Below are 24,371 nucleotides of genomic sequence, written 5' to 3'. Positions count from 1 at the left end.
GAGAGGGCACAGTTTTAAGGTGCTTAGAAGTAGGTACAGACGAATAAGTTTTTTACACAGAGAGTGGTGAGTGCGTGGATTGGGCTGCCAGCGATGGTGGTGGAGGTGGATATGATAGGGTCTTTTAGGAGGCTCCTGGACAGGTACATGGAGCTCAGAAAAATAGAGGGCTGTGGGTAACCCTAGTTAATTTCTAAGGTAAGGCCATGTTCGGCACGGCTTTATGGGCTGACGAGCTTGTATTGTGGTGTAGGTTTTCTCTGTTTCTATAATATTACAGCTGCACTCAAAGAAGACATAATAGAGGGTTAATATACTGATTCTGTATTGTAGAACTCAAAAATAAGAAAAGGGCCATCACTCTGGCTTTATATTACAGATCCTCCAAAGGCAATGGGACATTGGAAGAGATAGATTAGAGATTGGTGTAAAAACTTCAGGCTTGTTGTGTTGAGTGACTTCAATCATCCCAATATTGACTAGGATTTATTTAGTGCAAGAAGTTTATACAGGACAGAATTTGTCAGGTGGACCCAGGAAAGTTTCTTAGTCCAATGTGAGCAAGGGTCATCTTGAACCTGATGTTTACTAATGAACCTGGCCAGGTGACTAACTTTTCAGTGGGACAACTGTTAAGGGACAACTTCTTAAATTTTAAGATGGTAATAGATAAAGGATAAGATGGGTCTTGATGGGGAGCATTAAATTGGAGCAGGACAATCTACAACAGTGCTTGTCAGCACCCTCTTGGGCGAGTTAATTAGGAACAGCTGTTTTTGGGCAAGTCCACAGTTGATATGTGGAGGGTGTCAAAGACCAAATGCACGATGGGTATAGTGGAGATTTCTGGGAATGGTGGACTCCCCAGAGAATTGACTGTTTTGTCCACAGTAGGAATCATATTTTAATTTGAATTTGTTCACTGTCTTGTAAATAAACTTTTGTAGTTTTGTGAAAAAAAAGACCACTGCTCAATGTATAGGACAAATATGTTACAGTTAGAAGGAAGAATAAGGATGGCAAGGTAAGGCAACTTTGGATGTCAAGAGAGGTGGTGAATTTAGTCAAGAAGATAAAGGAGGTATATGTAAGGATTAAGAAGCTAAAAGCAAACAGAGTGCTTGAGGATTTTAACGAAGCTAAAAAAGAACTCAAGGGAGAATTAAGAAAGCCAGGAGGGGCCATAAAAAGTCCTTGGCAAGTAGAACTAAAGAAAATTCTCCAAGGCATTTTATTTTTATATCTAGAGCAAGAGGATAATTAGGAAGTGGGTTGGAGCATTCAAGGATAAAAATGGGAGCATGTGCATTGAGACTGAGGATGTGGATAAGGTTATAAATGAATACTTTGTGGTAGTACTTCCCAAAGAGATGAAAAGCGGAGATCAGTGTGGACCATACTAATATGTTAGGGCATTTAGAAATAAAGAAGGATATTATGTTGTGTCTCTTAAAGAACATTAAGGTGGAAAAGCTGAAAAGGATGTACTACAGGCTATTGGGAGAGGGAAGAGATGAAATTGTTGGGCCTATGACCAAGTTTTTTGTGTCCTTTCTAGCCACCTGAAGCCTCAGAGGATTTGTGAGTAGCTAATGTTGTTACGTTGTTTAAGAAGGGAAGTAGGGATAATTCTGGAAACTGTAGATTAATGAGTCTTATATTTATGATAGGGAAGCTATTAGGGGGAAATTTTAAAGATAGGATTTTTGAGCATTTGGAAACTCATGACCAATTAGGGACAGTTAGCAAGGCTTTGTGGGGGGCAGATCATGTCTTACTTTCAAGGAGGTGAGGAAAGTGATTGATGAAGGTAGCACTGTGGATGTTGTTTACATGGATTTTAGTAACATGTTTGACATGTTCCTCATGGGAAGATCATGCAAATGATTAAAATGGATAGAATCTTTGGTGACCTGGCCATTTGGATTCAGAATTGATTTGGGAACAGTGAGAGGCATTGGGTCTCTACTGTGGTCCAGAGTATTCTGATTGCGGAGGGTGATCAGCCATTGGTGTGCATACATGCCCACCTGGCAGCTCTCTGCCTCAGGACTATGCAGAGATACCTGTATACTGACCACTCTTCGAGATGGCGTGCGCTGCCCACGGACTTTCTTCTCCAGGGACATTACCTGCCGGACATGAGGCTTTCTGCACCTAGCATCAGCCGCACCACCTTGCAGGAACTGCCCTGGTTTTATTGAGAGGTGCTGCGGGAATGGGGTTTAATCTTACCCAGTCATGGGTATTCCTGCGCCTGTGGAGGATGGTGCTGTGGCAGTGAAGGGACTGGTGGGTGTTGAGGAGGCTGGAGATTGTGGAAGGGTCCCAACTGTACCAACACCTGGTCAGCCGGAGATACCTTGCGGGAGATGGTCCCACATAATGTGAACCATCTTGCGGGGATGCCCACTGGGCCTTTCTGTAATAGGTTGAGGCTGATCTTGTACAGACTGCTCCAGCACACCTGCTCTGTGGCCTCTACTGTCTGTGATATATGTGTCTAAATGACCTGGATGAAAATGTAGAAGGGTGGGTCAGTAAGTTCACAGATGATTCAAAAATTTGTGGTGTTGTGAACAGCATTAAAGACTGCCAAAGGATATAGTGGGATTTAGATGCAGATATTGATACAAGCTACAAGCCGATGGTATTACAGGAAAGACTCTAGCATGGATAAAATAGTGGCTGATTAGCAGGAGGCAAAGAGTGGGAATAAAGGGAGCTTTTTGTGGTTAGCTGGCAGTGAGTAGAGGTGTTTCACGGGGGTCTGTGATTCTTTTTGTGTTGGCAATGATTTGGATGATGGAATTGATGGCTTTTTTGCAAAGTTTATGAAGATAGGTGGAGGGAAAGGTAGTTTTGAAGAAGTAAAGAGGCTACAGAAGACCTAGACATTTTAGGAGAATAGGCAAAGAAATGGCAGATGGAATACAGTATCAGGAAGTGTATGGTCATGCACTTTGGTGGAAGAAATGAAAGGGTTGATTATTTTCTAAATGGAGAAAAAATGCAAAAAACTGAGGTGCAAAGGACTTTGGAGTCCTTGTTCAGGATTCCCTAATTTGCAGGATGAGTCGGTGGTGAGGAAGACAAATGCAATGTTAGCATTCATTTTGAGAGGACTAGAATATAAAAGCATGGATGTAATGTTGAAACTTTATAAAGCAATGGTCAGGCCTCACTTGGAGTATTGTGAGCAGGTTTGGGTCTGTTATCTTAGAAAGGAGGGTTCAAAGGAGGTTCACGAAAATGATACCAGGATTGAATGGTTTGGCATTTGAAGAGTGTCTGATGCTTTGGGCCTGCATTCACAGGAATTGAAAAGAATGAGGGGTGACCTCATTGAAATCTGTCGAATGGTGAAAGGCCTGATAGAGTGGATGTGGAGGGGATGTTTCCTATGGTGCAAGCATCCAAGACTAGAGGACATTGCTTCAGAATAGGTTGGTGTTCTTTTAGAATGGAAATAAGGAGGAATTTCCTTAGCCAGAATCTGTGGAATTCTTTGCCACAGGAGCTGCAGAGGCCAGGTCTTTATGTATATTTAAGGCAGAGGTTGATAGATTCTTGAAGGGATATGGGTACAAGGCAGGAGATTAGGGCTGAGAGGAAAATGGGATCAGCCATGATGAAATGGTTGGACAGACATGATGGGACAAATGGCCCAGTCCTGCTCCTATACCTGATGGTCTTATCATCTGTTATGGGTGGAAAAATGGCAGATGGAGTTTAATCCAGGCATGTGTGAGGTGTACTTTGGGATATCAAACGTAAAGTGACATGATATGTTAATGGCAGGGCCCTAAATGTGTTTATGTACAGAGGGATCTTGGAGTCCAGTCCACAGCTTCCTAAATTATCTGCATAAGTTTAAGGGTGGTAAGCAGGCGTGTGGTATGCTTGCCTTTATTTGATAATGAATTGACTTCAAGACACAGAAACTTATGTTACAGCTTTATAAAGCTCTAGCTAAGTTGCATCTGGAATATTGCATTCAATTCTGGTCTCCCCATTAAAGGAAGGATATGAAGGCTTTGCAGGGGGTGCAGAAGAGCTGTACCAGTGTGCTGGCTGCATTAGAGGACATGTACTATCAGGATTGATTGGGCAAATTTGGATTGTTTTCTCTGGAGTGATTTTTTTTTGCGTATCGCACCAGACAGTCAGCCATTCTTGTCTGGCACATGGTGTCAGGATTGGTCTCCTTTCGGATTAACCGGGTCATGATATGAACGTTCCTGACTCGACACTTTTTTTTTACGAGGCCGAGTGGCTAGCATGGTCTGGGTGGGTTAACCCGTGGTGTCTCAGTGCCTTGGGAAATGTGTGTTAATGTGCTGTTGGTCCACAGGCATGGACATGGAAGGAAATGGTACTGGAATCAGGGACATATGAGCGGTATTCAGTGGAGACGGTGGGCACAGGCTCAGGAGTACGGTCCACATTACTCATCAGTAATGTTGCCCAGTCCGACTTTGAGACAGACTACAACTGCACAGCCTGGAATAGCTTCGGACCAAGCACAGCCCTCATCCAACTGCACAAGCAAGGTGAGAGATACAGCCTCTGTGCCAAACCCTACCTCCTACGCCTTCTTCTTCCCTCTCTTTCTCCTCCCAACCTCCCTCTCCACCCTCCCCCTCCCACCCCACCTCTACCCTCCCTCTTTCTATCCCCTTGTCATCCCTCCCCTCCACTCTTTCCCCTCTCCCCCTTGCCTTGTCCCTCACTATCACCCACCCTCATGCACTGCATGTGAGATGTGGGACTGATCCTCTGATTGCTCTCCGTACTCCTGCCCCACTTCCCTATGCCATCCACTGATCAAGCCCGCACACATATTGTGCTGCATCCATTCCCACTAGCTGTTCTCATTGTCTATGGGACTTGGGTTTGAGGAAGGGAGCAGGAAAAAGAGGAGGGAAAAATTACTTCAGTGGGGGTTTAGTGGGTCTGATACAGATTGAGTGAGCCAGTGGGTTTGTGTTGATGGCGGTCTATTCCCAACTGGCATTAGTCCATCGCCATCCACTCCCCATCCTGCCCCAGCCCACCTCCCGACCCCATGCCTTATCTGCGCTCTGCACCCTGCCGTATGCCCAGCAGGTGGAAGGGCTGACCCACTGCCTTCCTGTGCCGCGATCAGCCTGCTCTCTGGTCCCTGATGGGTAGGCCCCCCACTCTGACTGGGACACCTGAGGTTCATGGGGACTTTGGTGTCCAGTATGTGGTCGCTGACTTTCCAACTCCTCTCTCTGCCTTTCAGATGTACTTCCCATTGGAATCATCATCGGCATCACGGCCGGGCTTGGGATTCTGCTCACCCTCCTCCTCAGCAGCCTCGCCATCATCTTCTACAGGAGACGCAAGCGGAGTGAGTGTTACTGGTCCCCTCCTCTCTCCATCCCGCACTCTATGTATGAAAGGATTGTAGGGGGAGCTTCATTCTCTCTCCCATCCCTTTTTCCCCTTTTCCAAGGGCAATTATCTCAGTGATTGTAGTCATACCATTACAATATTATAGTATTCCATAATTCACACTATTCACAGTCAACAGCTTCAAACTACAACCAAATCAACCCTATCTTGGGCTCCCATAGGCCTAGACATCCCCGGTTGTAACCTGGATGCTGCAGGTTCCTTCTCCGAGGCACATGGGCATGGACATAACCCTGGAATTAGGGAGGTTGGGACAGGCACCTCAACAACCACTGCCTCAAGACTGAGACCAGCTGCTCTCACATACAGTGCCAGTCTCAAATGGCAGATGCACACTGTGACTGGAGTGGACAGATTAGGTGGGCCTCTCCCGTGGAGCAGCATGGCTGATGCTCACCACAGGAAACCTCACGTCTTCCTGAAACCAATGCCCATGGCAGAAAAAAATCTTTTGCCAGCATGCCACCTTGGAGGGAACTCAGTATGTAGGGATCTTTGCAGGATCCTGGGGTGGAGAGCCACCAGCTGGGTACAGATGCACATAAGCCACTGACTGCCCTCATCGATCAGGAGACTCAGGACTGGAGCAGAGATCCAACATCCTCTGGATCCTGGTGACAAAGACAGCAGACAGGACCAAAGTGACCAACCACATGAGGCAACCAGTTAGGAACACAGAAAACCTACAGCACAATATGGGCCCTGTTGCTCACAAAGCTGTGCCAAACATGTCCTTATCTGAGAAATTATCTAGGGTTACCCATAGCCTATTATTTTTCTGAGCTCCATGTACCTATCCAAGAGTCTCTTAAAAGACCCTATCGTATCCACTTCCACCACCGTTGCCGGCAGCCCATTCCATGCACTCACCAGTCTCTGTGTAAAAAACTTATCCCTGACATCTCTGTATCTACTCCCAAGCTGTGCCCTCTCACTCTAGCCATTTCAGCCCTGGGAAAAAGCCTCTGACTATCCACACGATGAATGCCTCTCATCATCTTATACACCTCTATCATCCTCCGTCGCTTCAAGGAAAAAAGGCCGAGTTCATTCAACCTATTCTCATAAGGCATGCTCCCCAATCCAGGTAACATCTTTATAAATCTCCCCTGCACCCTTTCTATGGTTTCCACATCCTTCCTGTAGTGAGCCAACCAGAACTGAGCACAGTACTCCAAGTGGGGTCTGACCAGGGTCCTTTATAGCTGCAACATTGCGTCTTGGCTCCTAAACTCAATCCCACGCTTGATGAAGGCCAATGCACCACATGCTCTCTTAGCCACAGAGTCAAACTGCACAGCAGCCTTGAGTGCCCTATGGACCTGGACCCCAAGATCCCTCTGATCCTCCACACTGCCAAGAGTCTTACCATTAATACTATATTCTGTCATCATATTTGACCGACCAAATTGAATCACCTCACACTTACAGGTTTCCCCCACCATCCGAAGGTAGAGCGTTCCTATGAAACGGTTCGTAAGCCGGAATGTCGTAAAGCGAAGAAGCAATTACCGTTTATTTACATGGGAAAATTTTGTGAGCGTTCGCAGACCCAAAAATAACCTACCAAATCATGCCAAATAACACATAAAACCTAAAATAACAGTAACATATAGTAAAAGCAGGAATGATATGATAAATACACAGCCTATATAAAGTAGAAATACTTTTCCACAATCATTACTGCGCTGTTCTCCGTAGCGAAAATCTCACACAAGCGCTGTCGGCAAAAACACGGCGCAAGCGCTCTCCAGTAACCTTTAAGCTATGAAGCTGCCAAATCATATCAAATAATACATAAAAATACACAGCCTATATAAAGTAGAAATAATGTAGGTACAGTGTAGTATCACTTACTGGAATCGGGACAATGCCAAGCACACTAATGATGGTGTGTTAGGCTGAGTCGTCAGAGGTCTGGGTGGTGCAGTGGCCCCCCACCCTCTGGGCCACCAACCGATACTGATCTGCGAAGCATGCAGGGGTGCAGTGGTAGCCGGGAGGCACACAGCACATCTTTAAGAAAAAAGCCGAAACAAACATGCTAATTATTAGGTGCCGCCCAACACGTAATTGTCGGCCCAGATCAGTGCCGATTTCTGATTGCGTCGTCTCTGATCTGGGCCGACAATTACGTGTCGGGCGGCATCTTATTAATTAGCATGTTTATTTCGGCTTTTTTCTTAAAGATGTTCTGTGTGCCTCCTGGCTACCGCTGTATTCTCTGCGAATCGATATCTGTCCATGGCCTGGGTGTTGGGGTGGTGGGACACTGGGTTGTCATCTCGTCATCGTCTGTTTCCATTAGGGCAGGCAGCTCATCTTTTCCTATGACTGCCCACCTCGATGTCGAAGGTCGCGGTTCGTCATCTGCTGTGGCTGATGTGGAAGGCTTGCTCGACTGCTGAGCCTCGTGCATTTTTCTATCACACAGTTCTTTGCAAGGACTCAAACCATCTTGCAAATATCCCCTAAACCTACGTACCCTTTCAAAATTAAAGTCGTACTTTATCATCGCAGCAAAAATCTCACGCAGTTGCTTCACGTTCAGTTCGCTACCGCATTCGGTTTCGATTGTTATCCTTTCCTCTTCCAATTGCATCAGCTCTTCATCTATCAGATCTTGGTCATGGGATGCCAAAACCTTTTCAACATCATGTTCGTCAACTTCCACAAGCCAAACTCACTTTGTCCTTACTTCGTTCACCACGATCGAAACGCTTAATTATGTCTAGTTTTACGCTAAGTGTAACACCCTTACGAGCTCTTTTAGGCTTTTCCGATACCATAGAACTCATATTGCAAATGACTGCTCACAGGCATGTGTTTAAGCAATGCTGGCGAGAATGCAGTTCCGAATCCGGGGAGAGCGGCTGTTCAGGGCGCGCGCTGCCTTTTATCGTGCGCTGATTTTTTTTCTTAACAGTGAAAACACCTTCTGAAAGTGAAAACAGAGTACTAATGTAGGTCTTTCGTAACAGTGAGGTTTCGTAAAGCGAACGTTCGAAAAGCGAGGGACACCTGTATCTGGGTTGAATTCCATCTGCCACTTCTCAGCCAATTTTTGCATCTTATCAATGGCCCTCCACACTATCCACAAGCCAGCCAACCTTTGTGTCATCAGCAAATTTACTAACCATCTCTCCATGTCTTCATTCAGGTCATTTATAAAAATCACGAGGAGTAGGGGTCCCAGAACAGATCCCTCAGGCACACCACTGGTCACCAACCTCCATGCAGAATATGACCCATCTACAACCACACTTTGCCTTCTGTGGGCAAGCCAGTTCTGGATCCACAAAGTATTTCCCCTTGAATCCCATGCCTCCTTACTTAATCATTAAGCCTTGCATGGGGTACTTTATCAAATCCATAAACACTACATCTGCTGCCCTACCTTCATCAATGTCTTTCGTCAGATCCTCAATAAATTCAATCAGGCTCATAAGTGTGACCCACGACTGTGCTGCAACACACAGCTTGAACCACATCATCAAATTCGCCGATGACACGACCTTAGTCAGTCTCATCAGCAAGAACGATGAGTCAGCATACAGAAAGGAGGTGCTGCGGCTAACGGACTGGTGCAGAACCAACAACCTGTCTCTAAATGTGAACAAAACAAAAGAGATTGTTGTTGACTTCAGGAGGACATGGGTTGACCACTCTCCGCTGAACATCGACGACTCCTCCGTAGGGATCGTTAACAGCACCAAATTTCTTGGTGTTCACCTGGCGGAGAATCTCACCTGGTCCCTCAACACCAGCTCCATAGCAAAGAAAGCCCAGCAGTGTCTCTACTTTCTGCGAAGGCTGTGAAAATTCCAGCTCCCACCCCACATCATCACCACATTCTACAGAGGTTGTATTGAGAGCATCCTGAGCAGTTGTACCACTGCCTGGTTCGGAAATTGCACCATCTCGGATCGCAAGACACTGCAGCGGTTAGTGAGGACAGCTGAGAAGTTCATCAGGGTCTCTCTTCCCGCCTTACAGACATTTACACCGTACGCTGCATCCGCAAAGCAAACAGCATTATGAAGGACCCTACATACCCCTCATACAAACTCTTCTCCCTCTTGCCATCTGGAAAAAGGCATTGAAGCATTTGGGCTCTCACGACCAGACTATGTAACAGTTTCTTCCCCCAAGCCATCAGATTCCTCAATACCCAGAGTGTGGACTGACACCAACCTACTGCCCTCTACTGGGCCTATTGTCTTGTTTATTATTTATTGTAATGCTTGCACTGTTTTGTGCATTTTATGCGGTCCTGGGTAGGTTTGTAGTCTAGTATAGTTTTTGTGTTCTTTTACGTAGTTCAGTGTAGTTTTTGTATTGTTTCATGTAGCACCATGGTCCTGAAAAACGTTTTGTTTTTACTGTGTACTGTACCAGCAGTTATGGTCGAAATAACAATAAAAAGTGAGTTGACTTGACTTGACTTGATAAGGCATGACGTGCCTTTCACAAAACCATGCTGACTATTCCTAATCATATTATGCCTCTCCAAATGTTCATAAATCCTGCCTCTCAGGATCTTCTCTATCAACTTACCAACCACTGAAGTAAGATTCACTAGTCTATAATTTCCTGGCCAATCTCTACTCCCTTTCTTGAATAACGGAACTACATCCGGAACCCTCCAATCCTCCGGAACCTCTCCTGTCCCCATTGATGTTGCAAAGATCTTCGCCAGAGGCTCAGCTATCTCCTCCCTCACCTCCCCCACCTCCCTTACCTGGGGTACATCTCGTCTGGTCCCACTGTCTTATCCAACTAGATGCTTTCCAAAAGCTCCAGCACATCCTCTTTCTTAATATCTACATGCTCAAGCTTTTCAGTCCACTGTAAATCATCCCTACAATCGCCAAGATCCTTTTCCATAGTGAATACTGAAGCAAAGTACTCATTAAGTACTTCTGCTGTTTCCTCTGGTTCCATACACTTTTCCACTGTCACATTTGATTGGTCCTATTCTCGCATGTCTTATCCTCTTGCTCTTAACATACTTGTAGAATGCCTTGGGGTTTTCCTTAATCCTGTCCGCCAAGGCCTTCTCATGGCCCTTTCTGACTCTCCTAATTTATTTCTTGAGCTCCTTCCTGCTAGCCTTATAATCTTTTCGATCTCTATCATTACCTAGCTTTTTGAACCTTTCGTAAGCTCTTCTTTTCTTCTTGACTAGATTTACAACAGTCTTTGTACACCACGGTTCCTGTACCCTACCATCCTTTCCCAGTCTCATTGGGATGTACCTGTGCAGAACTCCACGCAAATATCCCGTGGACATTTACCACATTTCTTCCGTAAATTTCCCTGAGAATATCTGTTCCCAATTTATGCTTCCAAGTTCCTGCCTGATAGCCTCATATTTCCCCTTACTCCAATTAAACGCTTTCCTAACTTGTTTGTTCCTATCCCTCTCCAATGCTATGGTAAAAGAGATAGAATTGTGATCACTATCTCCAAATTGCCCTCCCACTGAGAGATCTGACACTTGACAAGGTTCATTTTCCAGTACCAGATCAAACACAGCCTCTCCTCTTGTACGCTTGTCTACATATTGTGTCAAGAAACCTTCCTGAACACACCTAACTCCACCCCATCTAACACCTCACTCCAGAGACATGCCAATTGATATTTGGGAAACTAAAATGTCCCACCACAACAACCCTGTTATTATTACACCTTTCCAGAATCTGTCTCCCTATCTGCTCCTCGATATCCCTGTTACTATTAGGTGGTCTATAAAAATTGGTTAGCCTCTGCCCCAGTGGAATGAATGAATCATTTTGATTGCTCGGTCCTCTTTCCCAAGTTGGGCACGGGGCGGGGGCAGTGATGCAATCGCAGGACATCTGGAGAGGTGGAGATAACAGTGCTGCAGTGAGGGCAGCTCCTTCCAGTATCATCATCCCCATGCACAGCCCAAGCTCATTGGATATGGTATTGGTTTAATGTTGTCACATGTGCTGAGATAGAGTGAAAAGGTTGTTATGCCTCATGTTCATACTGATCAGATCATTACACAGAGCATTGAGCCTGAAAAGTGTAAAATAATTTCAGTACCGAGCTGCCAAAAATGTCCAGTGCAGGTATATGATAAAGGGCAAGACATGATGAGGTAGACTGTGAGGTCAGGAGTACATCTTATGGTACAAGACATCCATTCAAGAGTTTGATAACAATGGGATCGCAATGTTCTAGTGCTTTATGGTATATGTTTTCAGGCTTTGGTATCTTCTGCCTAATGGCAGAGGGGAGAAGACTGGTGTGGGTGGTGTGGTTGATTATGCTGACTATTTTATTGAAGCAGCAAGGGGTATGCACAGAGTCCCTAGAGTCCTGGTTCCTTTGATGTGCTGAGCTGTGTCCATAACTCTCTGCCGTTTCTTGCAGTCACATGCAGAGTAGCTGCAATACCCACCTGTTGTATATTCAGACAGAATGCTTTTTATGGTGCATCAATCAAAACTGCTAAGGCTTGATGGAACACACCAAATTTGTTTAACCTCCTGAGGTAGGAAGAAGGATGCAATGTACATGTTTCTTGCTGTAACTTGCCGCTTGCTGTATATCACAGTATGAGCTATGTTCACTAGTCTGGGCAGCTGGGACAATGCTAGCCACACCAGAAATTGCCAATGGGTGGAGAGGGATGGCAGCACTAGTGCCAAACTCTGTACCACTTTTGTGTCCTGGAGACTGGGTGTAGTTCTTGCCCCTTTCACTGGCCATTTTGTTGACTGCAGGATATCACAGCCAGAGAGGTCAGTGTGGGAGTCGGTGTAGAGCGAGCTTAACTTTGTGTCTAACCGATGCTCTAGGAGTGTGCGACTGGAAAGTGTGAGTGAGCTTTACACTGCATCTGAACTGGCAGTGAGTGACAGGATAGTGTAGAGGGAGCTTCACTCTATCCAACCCATGCCTTGAGAGTGTGTGATGGGACAGTGCAGAGGGACTTCATTGTGTGTCTAACCCGTGCCCTTGGAGTGTGTGGTGGGACAGGGTAGAGGGAGCTTCATTCTTTGTCTGACCGGTGCTCTGGGAGTGTGTGATAGGATAGTGTAGAAGGTGATCGAGGAACGACTGCGCAGGCGCGTGGACGTCAGTGAGTTAGACTGGCGGGAAGAGTTTAAAACGAAGACAGCTTTATAGAGCAGGCACTAGAGTAGAGGGAGACAGAGTAGGGGGGCTTTGGCTCAATGGCGCTTTGGTGGCAACGGGTCGAGGCGGGGTAAGTTACTTGTGAAAGATAAGAATGGGAAGTATGTCTATGAGTCTGGTGTTCTGTACTATGTGTCAGTTGTGGGATGTCCGGGAGACTCCCAGCCTCCTGGACGGCCACATCTGTGCCAGATGCGTTCACGCTGCAGCTCCTTAGGGACCGGGTTAGGGAACTGGAGATGCAGCTCAATGACCTTCGTCTGCTCAGGGAGGGTGAGGAGGTGATAGAGATGAGCTATAGGGAGATAGTCACACTGGGGCCTTGGGAGACAGATAAGTGGATAACAGTCAGGAGAGGGAAGGTCAGGAGTCAGGGGCTAGAGAGAACCCTCGTGGCTGTACCCCTTGACATTAAGTACTCCTGCTTGAGTACTGTTGTGGGGGACGGGCTACCTGGGGGAAGCAACAGTGGCCATGCCTTTGGCAGAGTCTGGCCCTGTGGCTCAGTAGGGTAGGGAAGGGAAGAGGATGGCAGCAGTGATAGGGGACTCTCTAGTTAGGGGGTCAGACAGGCGATTCTGCGGACGCAGGAAAGCAACACGGATGGTAGTTTGCCTCCCAGCTGTCAGGGTCCGGGATGCTTCTGATCGCGTCCACGACATCCTGAAGTGAGAAGGTGAACAGCCAGAGGTCGTGGTACATATTGGTACCAACAACATAGGTAGGAAAAGGGAGGAGGTCCTGAAAACAGACTACATGGAGTTAGGAAGGAAATTGAGAAGCAAGACCCCAAAGGTATTAATCTTGGGATTATTGCCTATGCCACGTGACAGTGAGTATAGGAATAGAGTGAGATGGAGGATAAATGCGTGGCCGAGGGATTGGAGCAGGCGGCAGTGATTCAGATTTCTGGATCATTGGGACTTCTTTTGGGGCATGAGTGACCTGTAGAAAAAGGACGGGTTGCACTTGAATCTGAGGGGTCCAATATACAGGCAGGAAGGTTTGCTAAGGCTATTGGGGGGAGTTTAAACGAGAATTGCTGGGGGGTGGGAAACAAACTGAAGAGATGGAGGAAGAGGCGTTTGGCTCACAAATCGAAAAAGCTTGTAGACAGTGTGAGAGGAAGGATAGGCAAGTGATAGAGAAGAGATACGCTCAGACTGATGGTTTGAGATGTGTCTATTTTAATGCAAGGAGTATCATGAACAAAGCGAATGAATTTAGAGTGTGGATCAGTACTTGGAGCTGTGATGTTGTGGCCATTACAGAGACTTGGATAGCTCAGGGGCAAGAATGGCTACTTAGAGTGCCAGGCTTTAGATGTTTCAGAAAGGACAGGGATGGAGGCGAAAGAGGTGGGGGTATGGCACTGTTGATCAGAGATAGTGTCACAGCTGTAGAAAAGGAGGAAGTCATGGAGGGATTGTCTACTGAATCTCTGTGGGTGGAAGTTAGGAACAGCAAGGGGTCAATAACTCTACTGGGTGTTTTTTTATAGACCACCCAATAGTAACAGGGACATCGAGGAGCAGATAGGGAGACGGATTCTGGAAAGATGCAATAATAACAGGGTTGGGAGATTTTAATTTCCCTAATATTGATTGGCATCTCCCTAGAGCGAGGTGTTTAGATAGGGTGGAGTTTGTAGATGTGTTCAGGAAGGTTTCCTGACACAATATGTAGATAAGCATAAAGAGAGGCTGTACTTGATTTGGTATTGGAAAATGAACCTGGTCATTTTGGAAGTAGTGATCACAATTCTGTCTGCTTTACCATAGCATTGGAGAGGGATAGGAACAGACAAGTTAGGAAAATGTTTAATTGGAGTAAGGGAAAATATGAAGCAATCAGGCAGGAACTTGGAAGCATAAATGGGAACAGATGTTCTCAGGGAAATATACTGCAGAAATGTGGCAAATATTCAGGGGATATTTGCATAGTATTCTGCATAGGTACGTTCCAATGAAACAGGGAAATGATGGTAGGGTACAGGAATTATGGTGTACAAAGGCTGTTGAAAATCTTGTCAAGAAGAGAAAAGCTTACGAAAGTTTCAAAAAACTAGGTAAAGATAGAGAACTAGAAAATTATAAGGCTAGCAGGAAGGAGCTTAAGAATGAAATTAGGAGAGCCAGAAGGGGTCATGAGAAGGCCTTGGTGAGCAGGATTAAGGAACACCTGAAGGCATTCTACAAGTATGTGAAGAGCAAGAGGATAAGAGGAAAAGGACTGATCAGGCATGACTGTGGAAAAGTGTTTATGGAACTGGAAGGGATAACGGAGGTACTTAATGAATACTTTGCTTCAGTATTCACTATGGAAAAGGGCCTAGACGATTGTAGAGATAACTTGCAGTGGACTGAAAAGCTCGTGCATATAGACATTAAGAAAGAGCATGTGTTGGAGCTTTTGGAAAGCATCTAGTTGGATAAGTCACCGGGACTGGACAAGACATACCCCAGGCTACTGTGGGAAGTAAGGGAGGAGATTGCTGAGGCTCTGGCAATGATCTTTGCATCATCAATGGGGACAGGAGAGGTTCCGGAGGATTGGAGGGTTCCATATGTTGTTCCCTTATTTAAGAAAGGGAGTAGAGATAGCCCAGGAAATTATAAACCAGTGAGTCTTACTTCACTTACTTCAGTGGTTGGTAAATTTATGGAGATGATCCTGAGATGCAGGTTTTATGAACATTTGGAGAGGTATAATATGATTAGGAATAGTCGGCATGACTTTGTGAAAGGCGGGTTGTGCCTTATTAGCCTGATTGAATTTTTTGAGGATGTGACTAAACACATTGATGAAGGTAAAGCAGTAGATGTAGTGTATATGGATGTCAGCAAGGCATTTGACAAGGTACCCCATGCAAGGCTTATTGATAAAGTAAGGAGGCATGGGATCCAAGGGGACCTTGCTTGCGGAACCAGAATTGGCTTGCCCACAGAGGGCAAAGAGTGATTGTAGACAGGTCATATTCTGCAGGGAGGTTGGTGACCAGTGATGTGCCTCAGGGATCTGTTCTGGGACCTCTTCTCTTCATGATTTTTATAAATGACCTGGATGAGAAAGTGGAGGGATGGGTTAGTAAATTTGCTGATGACACAAAGGTTAGGGTGTTGTGGATAGTGTGGAGGATTGTCAGAGGTTACAGCCGGACATTGATAGGATGCAAAACTGGTCTGAGAAGTGGCAGATGGAGTTCAACCCAGGTAATTGTGAGGTGGTTCATTTTGATGGGTCAAATATAATGGCAGAATATAGTATTAATGGTAAGACTCTTGGTAGTGTGGAGGATCAGAGGGATCTGGGGATCCGAGTCCATAGGACACTGAAAGCTGCTGTGCAGGTTGACACTGTGGTTAAGAAAGCATACGGTGCATTGGCCTTCATCAACCGTGGGATTGAGTTTAGGAGCCGAGAGGTAACGTTGCAGCTATATCGGACTCTGGTCAGACCCCACTTGGAGTACTGTGCTCAATTCTGGTCGCCTTACTACAGGAAGGATGTGGAAACTATAGAAAGGGTGCAGAGGAGATTTACAAGGATGTTGCCTGCATTGGGGATCACGCCTTATGAGAATAAGTTGAGTGAATTTGGCCTTTTCTCCTTGGAGCGACAGAGGATGACAGATGACCTGATAGAGCTGTATAGGATAATGAGAAGCATTGATCGTGTGGACAGTCAGAGGCTTTTTCCCAGGGCTGAAATGGCTAACACTAGAGGGCACAGTTTTAAGTAGGTACAGATGGATGTCAGTGGTAAGTTTTTTACGCATACAGTGGTGAGTGCATGGAACGGGTGCCGGCGACTGTGGTGGAGGCAGATACAATAAGGTCTTTTAAGAGACTCCTGGACAGGTACATGGAGCTTAGAAAAATAGAGGGCTATGGGTAACCTTAGGTAATTTTTAAACTAAGTACATGTTCTGCACAGCTTTGTGGGCTGAAGGGCTTGTATTGTGCTCTAGGTTTTTTATGTTTCTATGTTTCTCTGTGTTTGATTCTGGTACTGTGTGTTAGGACAATACAGAGGGAGCTTCATCTGTGACTAACCCAAACCCTGGGGGGTGTGTGATAGGTACTATAGAGGGAGCTTCAATCACTCTGACCTATACCCTGGGAGTGTGTGACGGATGGTGTAGAGGGAGCTTCACTCTGTGTCTGACCCCGGGAGTGTGTGATGGGACAGTGCCATTGGAGATTCACTCTGTCTAAACAATGCCCTGGACTGTGTGAAGATTGGTGTAGAAGGAGCTTCACTCAGTTTCTCACCCATCCCCTGTGTGTATGTGATGGGACTGTGTAGTGGCAGCTTTACTGTGTCTGACCTATGCTCTGGAAGAGTGTGATGGAAGGTGTAGAGAGACCTTCACAATGTATCTGATTTGGGAGTGTGTGACAGGACTATGTAGATGGACCTTCTCTCTGTACTGCATCCATGCACTGGGAGTGTGTGATGGGACAGTGTAGAGGGAGTTTCACTCTGTGTCTGACCCATTCCCTGGGAGTGTGTGATGGGATAGTGTAGAGGGAGTTTCACTCTGTGTCTGACCTGTGCCCTGGGAGTGTGTGATGGGACAGTATAGAGGGAGATTCACTCCGTGTCTGATTTGTGCCCTGGGGATGTGAGATGGAAAAGTATTTTCAGCTTTACTCTGTCTGACCCATGTCCTGGTAGTGTGAGGAGGGATCTTCAGACTGAATCTGACCATGGGGTTCTGTGATGGGCCAGGTCAGATGGGACTTCATTCTGTCCAACCAATGCTCTGTGAGTGTGTGAAGAGTAGTGTAGAGGAAACTACACTCTGTTTCTAAACTGTGCCCAGAGAGTATGTGATGAGACAGTTTAGGGGGAAATTCTCTCTGAGTCTGACCTGTGTTCTGGAAGAGTGTAATGGATGGTGTAGAGGGAGCTTCACCCTGTATCTAACACATGCCCTGGGAGTGTGTGATGGGACAGTGAAGGGAGAGTTTCAGTCTGTGTCTGACACATGCCTTGGAGTGTATAATGGATAAGGCAGAGAGACCTTCACTCTATGTCTCACCCTGGGCGTGGGTGATGGTACGACACAGCTGGAGCTTCAATCTGTGTCTAACTGGTGCCCTGGGAATGTGTGATGGTACAGCATAGAGAAAGCTTCACTCTGTGCCTAACCTTTGCCCTGGGAGTATGTGAAGGGACAGTGTAGAGGGAGCTCACTCTATATCTAATCCTGGGAGAGTGTGATTGGACAGTACAGAGGGAGCTTCATCTGTGACTAACCCATGCCCTAGGGGTACGTGATTGGACAGCATTGAAGGAGCTCATTCTGTATCTAATCCCAGGAGTGTGAGATTGGACAGTACAGAGGGAGCTTCATTTTATTTAACCATGCCCTAGGGGTGTGTGATGGTCAGTGTAGAAGGAGCTTCAATCTGTGTCTGACCTGTGCCCTGGAAGTGTGTGATGTACAATGTAGACTGAGCTTCACTCTATACCTCACCCATGAACTGGGAGTGTGTCTGATCTGTGACCTTGCAGTGTGTGATGGGCAGTGTAGAAGATGCTTCATTCTGTGTTTAACCCATGCCCTTGACCTTGGAGTGTGTGATGGGGCAGTGTAGAGGGCATTTCACTCTGTCTGAACCATGCCCTGGGAGTGTGTGATTGATCAGCACAGAGGGAGCTTCACTCTGCGTCTGACTCATGCCCTGGGACTGTGTGATGAATGGTGTAGAGGAAGCATCAGGGAGCTTGAATCTGTGTTTGACCCTGAGAGTGTACAATGGGAGAATACAGAGGGAGCTTCACTCTGGCCAACCAATGCCTTGGGTGTGTGTGATGGGAGAGTGTTGAGGGACCTTCACTCAGTTTCTAACCCGTGCTCTGGGAGTATGTGGTAGGATAGTGAAGGGGGAGCTTCAATCTGTGTCTGACCCTCTGGTCTTAGGCTCCCCCACCATGGGAAACATTTTCACCACATCCACCATATCGAGGCTTATCAACATTCAATAGGTTTCAATGAGGTCACCCCTCATTCTCCTGAATTCTAGTGAGTACAGGCCCAGAGCCATCAAACACTCTTCATATGACAAGCCTTTCTATCACCAAATCATTTTCGTGACCTTCCTTTGAACCCGCTTAAATGTTAGCATATCTTTTCTTTAAAAAAGAGCCTAAAATTGCTTACAATACTCTAAGTGAGGCCTCACCAGTGCTTCATAAAGCCTCAACATTACATCCTCGCTTTTATATTTTCGTCCTCTTGAAATGAATAGTAACATCACTTTTGCCTTCCTCACCACCGACACTACTTGAAACTAACCTTTCAGGAATTATACATGACGACTCCCAATTCCCTTTGCAGCTCTGATTTGTGAATTTCCTGTCCATTTAGAAAATAGTATACACTTTTATTTCTTATTTGACCGTTTTACTAATCGAAGTCCTTCTATAGCCTCTTTCCTTCCTCAAAACTACCTGCCCCTCCACTTACCTTCGTATGATCCACCAACTTGGCAACAAAGCCATAAATTACTGGGTGAACGAGTAGTCTTTGGGGTACTGCAAGTCTGTGTCTTTACTGATGCTTTGTTGCACGCTTGAGTGCTCGGTGGGGGGCGCTAATGCCATTTTGCTGGTGGGGGAAGAAGGATCGTTGCTTTGCTGCTCCTTATGTGTAGGAGGGGGAGATGGGGGTATTTTGGGGTTTTAACATTTAACTGTCATTCATTCCTCGGGGCACCCCTCTGTTTTCATGGATGGTTGCGAAGAAAAAGAATTTCAGGATGTATATTGTATACATTTCTCTGATATTAAATGTACCTTTGAACCTTTGAATTCATCCAAATCATTGACATATTACGTAAAATGAAATGCTGCCAACACGGACCCCCGTGGAACACCACTAGTCATTAGCAATCAACTAGAAAAGGCTCCTTTTATTCCTGCTCTTTGCCTCCTGCCAGTCAGCCAATGCTCTATCAATGCTAGTATCTTTCCTGTAATACCATGGGCTCTTAACTTATGAGGCTCCTACCGTTGCGGCACCTTGTCAAAGGCTTTTTGAAAATCCAAGTACACAACATTCACCAATTCTCTTTTGTCTATCATGCTTGTTATTTCTTCCAAGAATTTCAACAGATTTGTCAGGCAAGATTTTCCCTTAAAGAAACAACTTTGACTACAGCCTGTTTTATCATGTGCCTCCAAGTACCCTAAAAACACATCCTTAATAATTGACTCCAATGCCTTCCCAACCACTCAGGTCAGACTACCTGGCCTATAATTTCTTTCCTTCTGCCTCTCTCCCTTCTTGAAGATGGAGTGACATTTGCAGTTTTCCATTCCTCCGGAACCATGCCAGAATTAATCGATTCTTGAAAGATCATTACTAATGCCTCCGCAATCTCTTCAGCCAACTCTTTCAGAACCCTGGGGTGTACACTATTTGGTCCAGGTGACCTACTGACCTTCAGACCTTTCAGTTTTCCAAGAACATTCTCCCTGATAATGGCACCTTCACACACTTCTGCCCCCATTGATTTCGAGAGGATTAGAATATAAAAGCAAGAATATAATGTTAAGGCACTGGTGAGGCCTTATTTTGAATATTGTGACCAGTTTTGGGCCCCTTTTTTAAGAAAGGATGTTCTGACACTGGAGGTTGTTCAAAGGAGATTCAAAAAAATGATTCCAGGATAGAAAGGCTTATCACATAAAGCGGGATATAAAGTGTTTGATGGCTCTAGGTCTTTACTCACTGGAATTCAGAAGAATGAGGGGGGAATCTCATTGACACCCATCAAATGTTGACAGGCCTCGATAGAGTAGATTTGGAGAGGATGTTTCCAATGATGGGGAAGTCTAACTCCAGAGCACACAGCCTCAGAATGGAGGGATGTCCACTTAGAATGTAGATGAAGAGGAATTTCTTTAGCCAGAGAGTGGTGAATCTGTGGAATTTGTTGCCGCAGGTGGCTGTGGAGACCAAGTCATTCAGGATATTTAAGGAAGAAGTTGATAGATTCTTGATCAGTCAAGACATGAAGGGATACGCGGAGAATACGTAGGAGATTGGGGCTGAGAAGGAAATGGTTCAGCCATGATGAAATGGTGGAGCAGACACAATGGGCCAAATGGCCTAATTCTGCTCCTATATCTTGTTCTTATGGTCTGACCTATGCCCTGGGAGTGTGTGGTGGGATAAGTTAGAGAGGGCTTCACTCCATGTATTATCTATGCCCTGGAAGTGTATGCCAGATGGTGTAGAGGGAGCTTCACTCTGAGCCTGACCCTGGCAGTGTGTGATGGGGCAGTGCAGATGGAGTTTCATTCTGTCAAACCAAGTCGCTGGGAGAGTGTGATGGGCAGTGTAGAGGGAGCTTCATTCTGTTCCTAACCTGTGCCCAGGAGGTTTGTGATGAGGCAATGCAAGGGGTCTTCCACTTTGTGTCTCAGCCATGCCCTGGGAGTGTGTGATGGGACAGTGTAGAGGTAGCTTTACTCTGTATCTAACCCATGCCCTGGGAGTGTGTGATGGGACAATGTAAAGGGTGTTTCAGTCTGTGTCTAACCCATGTCTTGGGAGTTTATGATGGCACAGTCCAGGTAGAGCTTCACTCTGTCCAACACATGCCCTGGGAATGCATGATGGACGGTGTATGTAGGAGATCCATTCTGTATGTTATCCTCAGAGTGTACGATAGAGAGTGTAGAGGGAGATTCAGTCTCTATCTAACCCTTCTTTTAATTTACAAAATACCTTTATTATAAATACAATGCATTCAACAATACTGCAAACACAGCTACTTGATGAACTAAATTAAACTGAAATGTTCCCATCTGTAAAAAGAATGGCACTAATCACCCGTGGAGCCCAATGGTCCCAGAACACCTCCTTGGTACCCATGTTGGAATGTGTTCTCTTTCAGTGGTTACCTGGGCATGGACTTTACCAGGCAGTCTGCCCAGTATAACCCTCTGTCACCTGATTCAAGGATCCGCAGACAGCTGTTTTAGCAAGCCCTAGGAGCAAGTTCACGAGGACATCCTCATCTCTCCTTGCTCCCCTTCTTACTGGATGACCATGTATAAATAGGGTGGGGCTAAGATATAACCAGAACCTGAGGAGCAGCCCTTGAAGATATATGAAAAGGAGTTGCAGTCTCATACACTCCCTGTACATGAGGTACACGGTCTCCTCCAGCCTGCAGAAGCAATATGTGGCTGGGAGATCCATGTACAAAGTAAGAAACTTATTACAGAGCACTGCTCAATGCAGCAGCCTCCATCTCAGGTCCCAAAGGTGCATGGGAAGAACTTCCTCATAAAGAGACTTCCACTGGGGACTCCCCTCATTCCCAGGTGGGAAGACAGACCGCCATGCCGTGTCCGGATGAACGACAAGGGCTAGGATATGGAGGTGTGGAGCAGCAGCCCAAAAAGGACCCGCCTACCTGTATCCCTGAAAGGGACTGTGGGTGTTGATAAGAGATGACTCAAGTTGTATGGCCCCAACAAGCAGCTCCAGGGGAGTGGAGGTGAGCCCAGTCGCTCCACACACCTGAGCTGCACCAACATCCATTGGGTCGGGTTGGGCCATTCCTTCAGCCAGCAAGGAGGGTTCCTGGCCTGAGGTAACCATGTTCCAGACTCGTACTATTTCTGACTGGAAGCTAGGGGCCAACAGCATCAGCACCCCATTGGAGGTGGAGCTGAGGTGACTCACATAGACCCCTCCCTGTCATTCCAGGAGCCAGGTGGATTAGTCTTCCAGGATGGTATGGGTTTCATGAAGGAGACTCACGCATAACTTCCATGCCTGAGGACTGAGAGGTTGTTGAACAAAATCCCCTTCCACCCCCTCACTTTGTATGGAGTCCCGGTCATTTTCCCTGTGTACCAGCCAACCCATGCTCCACTGTGCTGTTGGTACCTCATCTCCACCTCAGTCCTCAAGGAACAGCTGCAGAGGAGCTGTCCCCCAAAATATCTGAGGAACAAAGGTTCAATACAGGTGGCTCGATGGGGATATCCTTTGCCCAGGAACTTGGCTGAGGAGCAGCCCGAAGGCTCAAGTTTCAGGGGTCCATCCAGAGCCAGGTCCTGTGAGAGGGAGAACTGGTCTCTGTCTCACCACCCTCCTCTGTTACTCCCATCCCTAAGAAGGCACTAGCCACAAAGCCCTGGGTCGAGGGTTCCTGGACTGTCTCAGTTGCCATACTAGGGCAAAGTCACCTTAAGCAGTGGAGACGTCTTCCCACTCAACAGGACTGGGGCTGCCCCCGTCCTCACCACCACAGGGGGATTATCAGGGCATGAGGCCACAACTGGGCGTTCAGGCTGGGGGTTAACCTCCACAGTGGGTCCCACTCCCTCTGATGGCTTCTGCACCTTTGCACTTTCTTTCCCATCAGGAGAAGGACACCTCCTTGTCTTCAGGCCAGAGGAGGATGCCGATGTAAGGGCTACCAAAACACTGGCAGCCTCAGTTTCCATCACCTTGTCCACCCGGCACTCCCCTCAGACCCTGTCGACCTTCAGGGCAAGTGGATTCCCCGATACAAGGCACAGGGGTGGATGAGCTGCGTATCCCCAAGAGTCCGTTATCCCCGATGCTTCCTCTTGTTTGCCTTTCTGCTAAATCGGCTCTTCCCCATCCCTCCCAGCTCCCTCGCTTCACAGCCTCAGGTTCCCCCCCCCCGCCACCCTGAACCTTGGGGGGAGGAGTAGGCAGTGGGGGAGAGGGGGCAGTGGTGCCAGAGGTGGAGACCTTGAGCTGAGATTTAGGGCAGTCCCTCTGAAAATGCCCCACTTCCCTGCTCGTATGGCACTACAGACACTCAGAACCCCAGTATACCTTGTAGTTTTCCCCTCAGTGCCACAAGGTAAATCGATCCTCAACATCCTTCTCCTGGGCCAATTGCAGGAACGCCTGGCACCAGGAAGAGATAATGTCACGGAGGGTGCGGTACTTGAACTTATGCCTCGTGGGGTAGAGATCTCAGATCTTACTTGACCCAAGTGGGCAAGATGGGGAAGGAGATCTTCAAGTCAAGTCAAGTCAAGTCACTTTTTACTGTCATTTCGACCATAACTGCTGGTACAGTACATAGACGCTTTTCAGGACCATGGTGCTACATGAAACAATACAAAAACTACACTGAACTACATAAAAGAACACAAATACTATACTAGACTACAGACCTACCCAGGACCGCATAGAGTGCACAAAACAGTGCAGGCATTACAATAAATAATAAACAAGACAATAGGCCCAGTAGAGGGCAGTAGGTTGGTATCAGTCCAGACTCTGGGTATTGAGGAATCTGATGGCTTGGGGGAAAAAACTGTTACATAGTCTGGTCGTGAGAGCCCGAATGTTTCATTGCCTTTTTCCAGATGGCAAGAGGGAGAAGAGTTTGTATGAGGGGTGTGTGGGGTCCTTCATAATGCTGTTTGCTTTGCGGATGCAGCGTGCGGTGTAAATGTCTGTAAGAGACCCTGGTGATCTCAGCTGACCTCACTAACCGCTGCAGGGTCCTGTGATCTGAGATGCAGTGACGAGTGGGGTACCGCAAGGCGCAGTGCTGGGACCCCAGTTGTTTACAATATATATTAATGACTTAGACGAGGGAATTAAATGCAGCATCTCCAAGTTTGCGGATGACACGAAGCTGGGTGGCAGTGTTACCTGTGAGGAGGATGCTAAGAGGATGCAGGGTGACTTGGATAGGTTGGGTGAGTGGGCAAATTCATGGCAGATGCAATTTAAC

At 46.6% G+C, this 24,371-nt stretch overlaps 1 protein-coding gene across 3 annotated transcripts in view; it reads left to right on the top strand.

Moving 5' to 3' along the window:
- The window catches only part of LOC134355354 (kin of IRRE-like protein 1), a 152,546-nt gene that overhangs the window by 107,337 nt on the left and 20,838 nt on the right, over positions 1 to 24,371 (top strand). For all 3 annotated transcript variants that reach the window (XM_063065120.1, XM_063065118.1, XM_063065119.1), the window contains 2 exons: positions 4,355 to 4,553; positions 5,270 to 5,377. In XM_063065120.1, coding sequence (XP_062921190.1) covers positions 4,355 to 4,553; positions 5,270 to 5,377 — 307 coding nt within the window. The remainder of the gene's footprint in view (positions 1 to 4,354; positions 4,554 to 5,269; positions 5,378 to 24,371) is intronic.

Source organism: Mobula hypostoma, chromosome 13, assembly GCF_963921235.1.
Source record: "Mobula hypostoma chromosome 13, sMobHyp1.1, whole genome shotgun sequence".
Taxonomy (NCBI): Eukaryota; Metazoa; Chordata; class Chondrichthyes; order Myliobatiformes; family Myliobatidae; genus Mobula; species Mobula hypostoma.
This window is presented reverse-complemented; position numbering and strand designations above follow the sequence as displayed.